The sequence below is a fragment of the Triplophysa rosa genome, linkage group LG11 (genome assembly GCF_024868665.1).
Source record: "Triplophysa rosa linkage group LG11, Trosa_1v2, whole genome shotgun sequence".
NCBI classification, from domain to species: domain Eukaryota; kingdom Metazoa; phylum Chordata; class Actinopteri; order Cypriniformes; family Nemacheilidae; genus Triplophysa; species Triplophysa rosa.
In genome coordinates this window covers 23,647,396-23,661,810 of record NC_079900.1, presented here as the reverse complement: position 1 = coordinate 23,661,810, position 14,415 = coordinate 23,647,396, and the positions used below count along the sequence as shown (strand labels likewise).

General features: G+C 37.7%; 1 protein-coding gene across 1 annotated transcript; it reads right to left on the bottom strand.

The window, feature by feature from the left end:
* Positions 1–3,519: 3,519 nt before the first annotated feature.
* On the bottom strand, positions 3,520–8,938 carry foxj1a (forkhead box J1a). The gene is made up of 3 exons (XM_057346371.1): positions 8,805–8,938; positions 7,471–8,064; positions 3,520–6,045 (listed from the first exon to the last, which is right to left on the bottom strand). Exons 2-3 carry the CDS (start codon positions 8,041–8,043, stop codon positions 5,203–5,205), a joined length of 1,416 nt encoding a protein of 471 aa, XP_057202354.1. The 5' UTR covers positions 8,044–8,064; positions 8,805–8,938; the 3' UTR covers positions 3,520–5,202.
* Between the last annotated feature and the right edge of the window lie 5,477 nt (positions 8,939–14,415).

Genomic DNA, 14,415 nt, shown 5'->3' with positions numbered 1-14,415 from the left:
ACGCCATCGCCTTAATAAATCTCAGCGGCCGCCGGACCCCCTCGCTCTGCGCCCTGCCAACCCTCCCTAATCAAACCCCTCCACCCCTGCCTGGAGACACTGTTATGGACCCTTGCCCATTTTGTGCTCGGTCCACATGACAATAGCACCAGCAGTTACCCAGGAGACTGGCCTTTCACGGGCCGTGTGATAAAAAAGATGTATTCCCCTGCCTTTCTCCCCCTTCACGGGACGTTCCGCCCACTGTCTGTTTTCTCTGGATGGTGGGGATCGGTTAAGCACATGAGGGCTGTCTGAGACATCACTGGCTCTTGTGCCACACAGTAGCAGAATGCCAATTGAGTTGTGCGGGAAACGGCGCAAAGCTCATCCGTGGACACAGCTTGCCCAGTGGCTATATTCACAAGAATGTGTAGACCTGCCCTCCTCATCCCAGAGTCTGACGTCCGGCTCGCTGTGATAAATAGCCCCCCGTTCCTGTAAAGACCCAAGCTCTCTGATATTTACTCTTTGGGATGTTTTCTTTAATTGTTTATCACTTCTCTGGTGTGACGTCAAACAGGATTGGGTAAAATCCAGAACTGAATAAGGCTCAGTTATAATTCATGAGTTTGAACGTGGAAGATGTCGAATTGGAACACGAATTGCATTCATTGTAAGAGAAATTGATTTCAATCTCCATTCAGTCAAACAACGGACTTATTGGTATATTGGTAAAGTTCTGTGTAAAAACATAAATAAATGCGTCATTAATTTTGGTCTGATCACATCTGAAAATGTTATTTATTTTAACTGGAAGTAATTACATATTCTTCTCAACAACATTTTCTACCATCAAAACAATTACTACAGTAACCGTTTTCCAAACAAAAAACTTTCGGATAAAGTAAAACATTTGGGAACAGGACTCAAAATAAAGTGTGCTTCCCAAAAACTAAATGTGTGTCAATGAAATATGTCAAAACATTCCAAGCATTTAATATTAATGTTTTGAGGAATGCCCTTTATAGTCTGTACATATATGATTATGTCATAAAATTCCATTTGAAGTCTACTTCCATTTATTCAAATTTAAACGCTTGATTCTGTTTACATGAGTCGAAATGTAATTGAATAGGATTTTATAAAGCATTCTGAATTCAGTGAATGGTGCACAAGCCTGATGCCAAACAATAAGACTTTTATGTTTTAACCCCTAAATGTTGCTGATTTGCTGTATTCTGCTTTAGTGACTCTTGCTTCTGTGACACTTTTCGTTTTGAACATTGTTCTTAAAGACAAAAACAAAGTGACAGGTCTAGCATTTCATCAGTGTGCTCTCCTTACCTGTAGCCATCAGCAGGACTGCAGGATAATACCTGTATCTGGTTTCAGGGCCTCTCATCTGACCAAGCCACTGCATTATAATCACGTGTGCACTTTACCTGGAAAGACAATTCCAGCATGGATTGGTTTTCCCAGACCCCTTGTGAGAGAAGATCTAAAGATCATTTGACAGTAAATTATTTCTCTGCCCAAAAGGGAATTATTCCGGGTTCACACTGGAGCTATGAGCAGCATGCGGTCAAATAAAGGGATTCTTTAAATCAGTCATCATTTATTCACCCTCATGTGGTTTAAAACCTATATGTGACTCTTTCTTCAGTGGAACACAAAAGAAGATATTTTGAGAAATGTCTCATTGGTTTTCTGTTCATACAATGGAAGTCAATGGGGTTCAATGTTGCTTGGTCATTGACGTTCTTCAAAATATCTTCTTTTGTGTCCTGCAGAAAGATTTAACTATTTTAGAATGACGTGAGGATGAGTCGATGTTGAGAAATAGTTTTGGGGTGAACTATCCTTTAATTTTTCTTAACTTGTGTTGGTAATGTAAAGCAGTTGTTTATATCATAAACACATTTGTCGACATAATCTTTTTTACAATTTTTTTAACTATAATATTTCTAACCACTGACAGACGAAAAAGTAGTAGACAGACGCATAGGTCTCAGATCTCGTTTTTGATTAATGTCTGTTTTAAAACAATGTATAAAAAAACATCTATTCATTTTTGACACCTTTTATAGCTATTGGGGTCATGGGGAGTGCCAGAGCTTATGTCAGCTATTTTAGTCTGAGGCAGGGAAACCCCTTGGACAGGTGGCCAGTACATCATTGGTCTCCAATACAAACCATTAAACTTTCCATTGGTATTAATGTAGTAAGAATACGATTTTTAATATTAATGCGAGTCTTAATGGTGCTAAAATAACCTTCATTTGATGTCAAATTTCTTTATTTTTATTCTGAGATGAAGCTTGAACTGGACATGTTCTTGGCAGGTTTTTGAATCATTACATTTAGCTTTCACATTTAGCAGACACTTCATCCAAATATTAGGAAAACAATAAAGCATACATCCAGAAATAGCAATAAAAATGCAATAAAAGTGCTACTATACAACGTTTCAGTAATTGCAAGAGACCATATTGGAAACAGAAGATAAAATATTATTATTTTCATAAAGAGTAAGAGTTGAAATTTTTATTTTCCATTTTATGAAGTACACTGTAAAAGAAACCGTGATTTGAGAACAGAATTTTTCTGATATTTTGATTATGATTATTATATTTATATTATGATTTCAAAAAATGGTAATTTAACAAAATTTTGCTGTATTCTTTTAAATAATTAAAATGACAGAAAAAGACAGCAAATTTACAAGAACAACGGGGAAAACATGTCATTTTATAGAAAAAACAGTTATTTTACGGTTTATTTCTGCCCCCCATCAGCTGCCAGAAAATGACAGAATTTTTTTACAGTGTACAAGCCGATGTTTCCAGAGCTTCCCAATATGAATGCCAGGACCTGTTGATGACTGTAAAATCACTGTGATATATGAGGGCGTGGGATGCCGTCCACACCGGACCCCACATGGACCGCGTAAGGACGTAACTGACTGGAACTCTGGGGGGTACGAGAATCTCAGTGAGCAAAGACAAAGCCCTTAGAGCCCCCACACACAGAGAGTGCCACCCCCAAAATAAGACAAGCATAGTGATGCTTGTGTAAATCACACACACACACACACACTGTCCTGCTGTATTTGACGTCCCTCCTACTGCATAATAAAAGCAAGGCCACAAACGGAGCAGAATCAACAGCTAGAAAAAGACTTCACTCGATTGGGAGAAAGTGTTCGGTATCCCGCCAACCCTTTTTCACAACATACAACCTCAGAGAAACACACAATATACTGTTTCTTTTTTAATGACAAGAGGCACATTAAGAAATTTTGTGTGCATAATAAACATGGCTGATGATAGAAGTCAATGTCTGAAATAAGGGTAAACAGTATAGTGTGAAGCCAAATTGTAGTTATTTCAACATACTGTAGGTTTATATCTTTGTCAATGAAAATAAAACATTAATAAACTGTTAGCATTAGTTGAGGCAAAAGTTAAATTAGTAAAATGTACAAAACCATGACAAGTATGGTTGAAACGTAATAAGTAACACACTAGTTTCTTTGGAAGAAGTTTTGTTATTTGATTTACTGTATATAAATATAATGTGGTACATTACCAAATTTGGACAACTTGGAGTACAATGACAAATTTAACACAGACAGGCACTGGTAACAAGAATAGGTACATTTCTTTACATGATAATATTTATGTTTGCCTTTTTTTTCCTTGGCACGTACATCATGAAGATTAGATGTTCATTAATAACACCCAATTGCATTAGCTTTAAAAAAGTGTGAGAAAGTAAATTTACTGAAACTGGGTCAGGGTCACATTTTCTAAACAAAGGGTATATCAGTGCCTTTATATAAGGAGATGAACTCATTAAACATACCTTCTACATTCACCTAGTACTAACAATCTAAAAAAGATAAAGTCTTCATGAAAAATAGCATTTGTATGATCTTACAGTAACACTCATAACAATGTTAAGAAGCGATTACATCATTAGATTTGCATGAAGATGATGAGAAGAAGAGTGAGAAATCAACTGGAAAACAGAAAGTTTGGCACAACATTGAACCCAATGTCCATTCATTCACACACATAGAAGCCTCTAAATCTCATTCATTATTATTATTATAGTGCAGTTTCACCATATCAGACACTCAACACTAACAAAACTGCTTATGTGTTCTCTATAAATCTAGACATTTCGGTTTCAACAATTCTCTAAACAACATTGATTTCACCGATTCTACACTATGAGTTACAGTTTTGTCTTGCAGAATTTGTTCAAAGATGTGATATGTATAAAATATTTTACTTTCTTCACAATGTATTAAAAATTGTTCACGTCTTCAAACTAAGCAAACGCATTTCTTTCACTTGTGATGCATTATGCAAATTTGGATTGTAAACAACAACTTTTAAATCTTTTTTTATATTTTTCCAGTGCTATGTCCACGTTATTTCATGTCTAAGAAAGCAGAGTTCCAAAAACACAATGTCACGACAATTCGTAACTATTTTGTCAAGGTGACTAAAGGTCTTTGCACATAAAGTCCGAAATTTTCGTATGCGTTTTTCGTATTTGGCGTTTGTTTGTACGGTGTCTCAGAATTGTCAAAACGCCTCTCAAAATTGCTACGGATGCGAAAAACGCAGAAAATCAAAACCAGTCCGAATTTTTTTATGACGGACGAAAATATCGGAGGCAGTGTGTAAATGTGATTGACACAACGTGAGGTCGTATTCATTTTTTGAAGTGTGGTAATTTCGGACGCAAATTTCGGACTTCGGACAAATTTTCGGAATGTGCAATGGCCTTAACATGTGTACATTTTTACAGTCTCATTTGTATGCTTTAGAATGATTTCTTTTCGTGCCATTGATGGTCAGGATGGTCAGCGGTGGGTTTTGTTTATTTTATTGAATTATCTAATAATCATATGTTGTCCACCTTGTAGAATAGCTACGAATTCCAAATATACGACACGCACTTTTTCATAATCCTGATTAGATTCGCTTGTAAATCAACGAAGGTAAATAACTTGTCAAATACAAATAAAAACATAATCACAAAAAAACAGTTTTCGAAATAGACACACCTTTAAAAATACATCTTCAAATGGGGTTCATGGAATCCAGCATGAAATCATTGGGAGTAAACAGTCTCAACCCTCTTTGTTCTTTAAACTGTTTGGGTCCAATGGACGTAATGTCACTGAATGTCTCACAAATGAACTCTTCAAAGGAGAGACTCGATCTTAATGTTTATATCACCTGCGAGAGGATCTCCCAGGTCAAACAGCTGGTCAATATTGACCGTCGAGCTGCAGAGAAAGTCCGGACGGAGACTATCCTCCGACCAGGAGCTCTGTAGAAACGCCGTGGACATGAACGTTTCCTCGTCATAGTCTACTTCGCTGCTCCGTTGGGTTTCCATCAGCACGTGGCTCTCGACCACACCAGCGGGAGCCTCCAGGGGGCTGATATGTGTTCCCCTGACCATCAGCTCATCGTCTCGCAGTATGGGACTCATCGGCCACCCTTCGTTCAAGCTCAGTTCTCCATTCAGGGCTGAGTCCAGCAGGGCGTCCCAGTCGAAGTTGCCCTTCAGGGAGCTTAAATCCTCCTGCTCGTCCACGGCCAGCATTGGGGAGCTTGAACGCCGTTGAACTTTGCTTCCACCGCTCCTGTGAGAGTAAGGCTTCTTCCTCTTGTTGCCCTTGCCTGGAACCCAACAACCCAGCATGGTGGCTTCAGCCAGTCGAGGGTCCCAGTTCTGATCTACTCCCGTGGCTTCCTCAAATTCTTTTAGGAGCTGATGGGATTCAGGACTCACGCAAAGATTTCCAGACATCCCTGTGGTGGCTACAGCTTGTAGGGTTTGGGCGGTCATCCTGAGTCGGTTCTGAAGAGCTGGGTTGATTTGCACAGGGGGCATTCGACGCTTCTTGTAGGCACCGCTGAGGAGACGTTCTGCGTATTGGGGGTCGATTTTCCAGAAGCCGCCTTTTCCTGGTTCGTCCTTTTCCCTCGGGACTTTAATGAAGCATTTGTTCAACGACAGATTGTGGCGGATGGAGTTCTGCAAGGATGAATGAGAAAAATTGGTTTACTTTGTCTGGCATGTGATGGCACTTGGATTTATGTCGGTGTACCTTATTTTAGTACACATGCATTGAAGTCATGAAATACCACAATTGCGGGACAATCACACAAATACGGGTGGGGACATTGTTTTCACATAGCCGGTGAGCACATCTATGAACCAAAATATGCATCTTGCTATGTTAGTCAGTGGTAGATCATAGTAGGGGGAGGGGCTTCTTCATTCTAGAGAGCATTTTATTGGCCAAAATCTTGAAATTCCCCTGAGTGCAAGATGTGTCATCAATATTAATGAAAGAGACTTTAAAAATGTAAGACTTTAAAACGATCTATGTATCTTCTAGTCGAAATCATGTGGTCAACATTGAAGTATATGCTGTATGAGTATGGTAGCAAATAAATAGGGCTAGTTCTTACTTTCAAAGTGAAAACAAAAAACATTGACTAAAAGCCTCACATGTGTAAGTTTGATTTCATGTTGTCTTTAAAGAAATTCACGGTGCATTAAGGTATTTGCCAAACCAACCAAAGCACCACAAGGCTATTACATTTAAATGAAGCACTGACCTCCTAACCTTGGTTAAATATTGTTTTGAGTTAAAATAACACAAAAACTGAGGTAATGTCAGAGAATGTGGCTGAGGGGTTCATTAATAATTCACCAACACATATATCTTTGAAGTAATTCCCCCCATTTTTGCTTTAGAACATTCTTCCTCATCGTCTCACTTTGAAATACAGTAAAAATTATAAACATGCTTTAAATCGACCGTTTATTCACTACACTTTATATTCCAGATGGGTTTCTGCACTTGTTAAGAAAACTTCATTACCCACACTCTTAAAAAAAGGTGCTTGAAAAGGTTCTTTGATGCCATAGAAGAACCTTTTGGTTCCATAAAGAACCTTTAACATCTGTTTCACAAAAGGTATTTGTGGTGAAAAAAGGTTCTTCAGATTGTAAGAAAATAAGAAAGAGATGGTTCTTTAAAGGACTTTTGACTGAATGCTTCTTTGTGGAACCTAACATGGTTCTTCGATGGCATCGCTGTGACGAAACGTTTAAGCACCTTTATTTTTAAGAGTGCACATGACTAAGCTGATAATGTTCATGTTATTTGTGGTAGTGATCTAAAGCCTCTCTACAAAGTACAAACGGATTTCCTTTAACATCCACTTTCTGAAGGGTTTCAATTGCTCTCTCTCTCCAATACACAATCTACTTTAGCAGGTGCTAAGAAGGTTTCTTTCGCTCAAACAATAGCGGAATAGCCCTCTTTTGCACTTTGCCAGATATGCAAATGATGTGGGTCCCATCTTGTAAAAGCTGCATATAGTTTGTAAGTGTAAATTCGTTTTTTATCATGTTTTTTTGTAACGCTAACAGTTATTTTTGGCTTACCTGCCAAGTGGGGTCTGCGTGGCGAAAGTAGCAGAAGTTGTCTGTGATCCATTTATAGATGCACGAGAGGGTGATTTTGGTTTTCTTACTGGCCTGCATGGCCATACAGATGAGAGTGGCATATGAGTACGGTGGCTTGATGTGAGGATTCGTCCTGTAATCGACTTCATCTGGACAGTGCCCATGTGCAACCAGGCTGGGTAGAGCAGACATGGACGGAATCCTGTAGAAAGACGCAGCCGTGGGTTTCCCCGGGGTCAACGGCATGCCAATGGATGCCGGATCTCCAGCTAAAGGGGACGCAGGTGCATCCGAGCCTACTTGGCTCCCAAAGAAGTGACTATGGTGATGGCCGGATGAGGACGCGTGCTGGCCACCGCTCGCATTGAGAATGGAAAACTCCTGGAGCCATTGCAGACTGGTCAGACTGTCATCCAAATTGTCAGAGCTGCAGTAGCTGTAGTCGGTTGAGCTCCTGTCCAGCAGTTCTGCCTGAGCAGCGGCGGTGACCACCTCCTCCTCCAACCCCACAGAGCCCTCCGGCCAGGGGTCTGAACAGCTCATGGAGAGCATGGTCTCTTCCCCAGCTAAATCCTGATGAAAGCACAACACATGCAACTGGATTTAGTTTTATTGGTTAGGCTTTGTTTTGGCTGTAATAATATGTAAATGTGTTAGGAAGGTTTTTTTTTATAAGGCATGTGGGTTTATTTGGATTCCCCAGATTATAGAGGTCATAGAACTTTCTTGAAACATCACAAGTCGCTCTTTACAACATCCCATAACTGGCGTCTGGGACCAGACAAAAGAGCAGATCCCAAACACAACATTCCACAGCATGACAGGTGCATCACATCATTTATGAAACATTACCAGATTCGTTTTATTAAACATGTCTCCAGTATTCATAACTTTTTTCAAAGAAATAAATATGAGTACATTGATTGTTGTTTGCACATTTATTTAACTGACTACATCACTGATATTTTTTGTAATTTATTTAATAACAATTAAAAGAAATATGAGCCAATAAGTTTTGACATACTAACACATTTTATAGCCTAATTGTATTATGCATGTATCTAATGTAGTCAGCGATTTCTTTAAATTATGCGTCTTGTTAATTATTTCAAAATGTTTTTAAATAATTTCCATTTTGTGCTTAAATGTATTCATGCATGTAAACTCTGTGAAGCTGCTTTGAAACGATAAGAAAATGCTTTAGAAATAAATCAATAAATTGACTGAATTGCATACAGTCGTTCACATAAACAAGCTGCTAATAACCATATTTTCCCAGCGCACAGTCGGAAAAAACCCTTAAATGTACTCACCTGTCTTCACTGATGGGCTTCTTGAATGATAGGAAATAACATCCAGTAGGCTAAGACAAAAGCTCGCTCTGAAGTGAAACTTTATCCGATGTAACTCCAGGACAATGTGACTGAATGTGAGTGTCGGTTCAAGGTCTCCAGGGCAGCAGGAGCTCCGGGCAGTTTAATACCTGCTGCAGGACGTTTGTCCGGTCACCCCAGTAACGGCACGCCCCCCTGTAAACAGCTTCCCGTTCTTCCATTGGTCTGCTGGTTGCTGTGGTGATAGGGCTTTTAATCGCTGGTTACAGGTTTGCTCGTCACGCACGTCAATTTCTAGACTGATAGGCAAAGAGAAAAGGACATAAGAAACTATCATTTACACGCGAGCGCCCAGAAAAACACATTACGGCCCTTTGAATGGAACTCTTTATCGAAAATGATCATGTTAAGTCAAAGAAAAGGAAAGTATTGTCTATTCTAACGTTCCAGTCATCTGTAAATGTTTGGAACTCGTGCCAGCTAGAATAAAGGCTTGAAGAATATTTTACATTAATTGTTAACAAATAATAATGATGATAATAATTGTGTTCATAATATTGACTATTGGAGATTTGTGTCAGAAATAGCTCAACAAAAATAAACCGCCGTTTTACGCTTTTGGAACCTAACAATATGCATTTTATAGACTAAAATCACAGGTGCCATAAATTTACTTGATCTGTTGTAAACCTACAGCGATGTAAATTACCCAAAAATATATATAAAAATAAAAAGCATGGTTACTATACTTTTATTATAATAAACCCGTAGTTATTTTCCTAAAATATTTGGTAAAGATGTTACACGACCTAGGGGTTTTTTGTTTTTAGTTTAACTTTGAAACGTTTCTGCTTATTGAAATCAAATAAAGTATTGACCTAAAAATTATTGGAAAACTTAAACTAAACGAAAAATGTATATGTTGCGTCAGAAAAAAAACAAAAAATAAAATAAATTCATATTTTATACCAACATTAAAAACAAACAAATAAATAGACCAATAATGACAAAAGATGTAACAAAATTGCTTAGAATGTACTAAAAAAATATATTTTTTATTATTTTGAAAATCTAAAAATAAAAGCTTATCTAAAATATTAATACTATACAACTAAAACAAAACTACAGTATGTACAAGATGAATCACATTTTTCGATTATCTAACTGACAAAATCACATTTTTATTACCATAGCAAACATCATCTGTAGTGCCCTTTTCTAATGATGCAAACTAGGAGAATTTGTCATCTCTTTTTATGATAGTGTGACCTGTTGACTGGCAGTGATCAAATGTAAAGTATAACTGAGGCATCTTACAGCTGAAAAAGGCCAAAGCTCAAGAGACAGAAGCTGGGGCTTTTTAATGCCACGGCTGCTTTTGTAGAGTTTCTTTGCAGCAAAAGCACTCAGCCACACTAATAGAGCCCTGAAGAGGCCAAGCCTTCTTGTTTCTTTTTATTCTCCATTTTGTCCCTCTGTGTGTACAAAAAGTGAATTCCTTCACAATCTGAAGAGACGTGCTCACGTTTTTAACACTCATTCTGTGAAATCTCTCTTGAGAGAGGGTTGTTTCTTAAGTTTACCCCTTAATTGTCAGTTTCATTTATTTAAATGCATCAGTGACTAAAAGGCTGTGTAATGTGGCATTTGGGTGAAAACAATGCTTATATACTTAATACTTACTGTTTTGTATGCAGTCTGACACCTGAACTCAAGGGTCTTGACAAGGGGGATGCAGACTGTCCCGGTCTCATTAACAGGCATTGTATTGAGAGTAAAGAGACATGGAGGAACAGAGAGTTTCTAAAGTCCTTTCCCCTCTTCCTCTTGCGCCACTCATCCGTGAAATTACCTTTAAATGCATTCCTTATTGTTTAACACTGCCATGTTTGTTTTTTGGTTGGAGTCAATTGTTCAAGAGGGTTTCAAGACCTTTTCCTCCTGTTCACAGTAAACAGGAAGATGAGCTGCTTTAAAATGAGTAATAAAGTGTGGAAGACTTTCATGTTTGATTTCATTTAAACCAGACTCTTTCTTCAACTATTATTCATTGATTTTGTTGGTGTAAATCAGTCTCATGTTGAGAATATTCAATGTCCCAGTTGCTTGAAATTTTTTCATATTTTTATATTTTTTAATTTGTTTTGTCCTTTATTTTGTGCATTTAAGTCTTCAGTTTCGTTTTCAGCCAGTAGAGGGCGGCAGCATACAGATGGTCACAACTGAGCCATTGGTTTCACGTCATCGCATTTTTATTTTAGGCCTATGTTTGAAGCTTTCGGGGTAGTTGTGTTTATTTCTTTATTTACTGCCCATTATAATTCAATACTAAAAACAAATCATAATTTCAACTTTAACATTTTCATTTTTTTCCCAGATGTATGTGAATCCTTGAATATAATATTTTATACGCTTCAGTTTTCATGACAATTGAGTATAGGCCTATGTCACTGTGCAACTCACATACAATGGCAATTTGAACATCTGATGTATTAAAGAGTCATGGCATTTACTGCAAAGAAAGCTAGCACAAGTACACTTTTCTGGCGAGACGAAGTTTGTGAGGTTTTAAATGATAAAACTAAGATGTAGCTGCTATTAATATAATGTCAAGACATCTTAATACTGTGTTTCATATTTTAAATCTCATACGATTCAAACACATCTTGGGGCCTTCATAAATACATCCTGACTTTTTAGTTTGCTGGATGAATGTGGGATTTTTAAAAAGAAATTAAATGAATTTAAATGCCTTAAAATGAATTTCAGACTGCCTACGTGATAATGAAAACACTTCTCATGACTCGGGAATTTCATCCATTAAATGTGCCAACACTCAACCAAGAGTTGTTGTGAAAAACAAGTGAGTGAGTCACATCAGCTCTGTAGGTCCTTGTGAACAGATCAGCAGTGCTGAAGATGGTCCAAAGTCCCCACAATTCATCTCAGATCAATCATTCACAGACAGAGCGCCTGCAAAAACAAATGAGCCAGGAGCGAGTGGGGATCGAAGCCCGGCTCAAGGACCAAAAACAGGTCAAGATGAAACCTTGCAGATTAAAAGGTGCAAAAATATTCTTCTCTACACAGCAAAATCACTGTGTTAAAAAAGGGCAAATTAACTGTCACAGTGTTTATATAATTCACACTTTGAGAGTGTGGATTATAAATACACTGTGAGTGTTAATCTGGCCTTTTTTAACACCGGCGATTTTGCTGTGTACCAAAAAGAAGACATAACAGAGGCAGATAAGGAAACGATGATACCAAGAAAAAATGTAATTACTATTATTTGTTTTTGACTGTAAAATAATAATCAATTACTGAAATCAGATTTGAACTTCAGAAGTATTACAATTCTACCATATGCTCTTGTTGTTCCAGACCCTTATGGAAAACAAAAGCCTATAAACGTACAACGGCAGTGCATGGCTCTTAACCTAAAAACATGAATCATAGTTCATATGTGACTTACATTTTCCAAGTCTTCTGAAGCCATGCTCTGTGTACAACTTCAAACTGTTTAAATTGTAAAAGTTGAGTTCCAACCCTCTGTGAGTTTTGCTTAGACAATAAATTAGGCTTTTTAGTGGATTATCTTTATAGGCACCTGCTTGGTGCCTTTTTAAACTTTCTCCAAAATGTGCCCCGTCCAGCATATACCATGCAATTAATATACGTTCTTACATTTCTAATATTATGATGTAATGTATTGAAGGGACTGGTGCCTTGGCTCCATTTTGCTCCTGATATATCCTTTTGTGTGGTTTTATGAAATTATTAATCAAAGGTGATCGGTATTTACTCTTTGTTAAAAATGATTTAAATATGATGACAAGCAATCCGTAGTTAACCCTTCATGGCATAATTGTTAGTATATGTAGTAGTTCCATCTATTCCTGGAACATGTGTCATTCTAAGATGTCAAGGATGTCAGAATTACAGCCAGACAGGTGTTTCAGTGGTATGTGTCAAACTCACAGAGACCCTTATTTTCATTCCTTACATCAGAACAGCACTTACAACTGGTCATTGTTTAATCTTAGCAGAATGACTACAGTTGTAATTGCAGAAAAATCTTATCATTATGTTTTGGGAACATCGCCTCAGTCTGTTTAAGAGAATGCAAACAAACAAAACATTGCGGCCTTGGTGTGTGTGTGTGTGTGTGTGTGTGTGTGTGTGTGTGTGTGTGTGTGTGTGTGTGTGTGTGTGTGTGCGTGTGTGTGTGCGCGTGTGTGTTCGTAGGTCGAGTCAAGGAATGAGCAAGAAAGACACAGATGGACAAAGAGGAGATGACCTATGATGTTTTGTGTACAGTATTTCCAGACTGTTTGATGTCACACCTGATAATCTATGGAACCATATGTTCTACGACGTATATTCTAAAATTGTTCTGGACCTTTTGTCCTTTTACAGAGATTATCTTTTGTCCAACGGAAGGATGTCTTAACCAAGTACTGACGTATTTTAGTTGACTCTGTTAGCATAAATATCACTGTATTTCAAATGTAAGGCAGGTCGGCCTGTGGAGCTCCTTGAGAGTGCTGAAGCTGACTTCTGCTGGCAAAACTACAAACTATTTTTCTTCAGTAAATTTTCTTCTATTAATTACATTATTGACTTCTTGTCTTCATTCATTCATAACTTTTCTACGGGTCTTTTACTGTAAATCCCCTACAGAATTACATCCCTTCTTAAAGCAATCCATTCTTAAAGTTTAATTTGATTGGAAGTCTATCGCATCCACAGCCTTGCCATATCTATCATGCTGATACTAATGTCATCGTATCCCCTCTCACATCCAGATCACTGAATACACACAGAATGCAGAAGAAACGCCCAGGTCCATTACATTATAGATAGCCTTCTCCATAACAGGCTTTCTCTGACACCCCATCTGAATAATTCAGTCTCTCATTTGGGTGGGTTGAAACTCTTGAGCTCATTTCAAAGCACCATCTCAAACAACCCCCACTTACACATGACTGGGCATAGGATATTTACATGTGCAAATAAAAATGAATCAGTCAAATAGCAATTTCTTCGATTCCATTACTATTATTGTCTATGGTAGTCATCTTATCAGGTGATAAAGGCAGTGTGGCTCAGTTTGCAGTGGTTCAGAGACTATATGGAGGTATCTCTCAAAGTGTGAACTTGGGTGAGGAATAAACAAGAGATCAAGTATAGTCATCTGTTTGTTATCACTAATTAATTATAATAAATAAAATAAATAAACCAATAGATAAATAAATCAACATTAAATATTGATTAGACATTCAACTTTTTTATGTGTATTATTAATTATTATTAGTATTCATAATTAATTATTAATTATTATTAATGAATTATTTATTAATATTATTATTATTATATTACGCCGTGTATCCACATCAAGCAATGTCAATAATTGTTTTGATCTAACCAATCGTTACACTACGCCTTCTCGCTCTTCTGACCAATGAGCGAGCTCACGTCAACCTCCAGCGTCCAATCACGAGCGACGGGTTGCTTTAAATGACGTCACTTGAGCCATTGATAATACGTCGGGCGACCAATGGGCCGTCCGCGTGTACTCTCTGTTGTG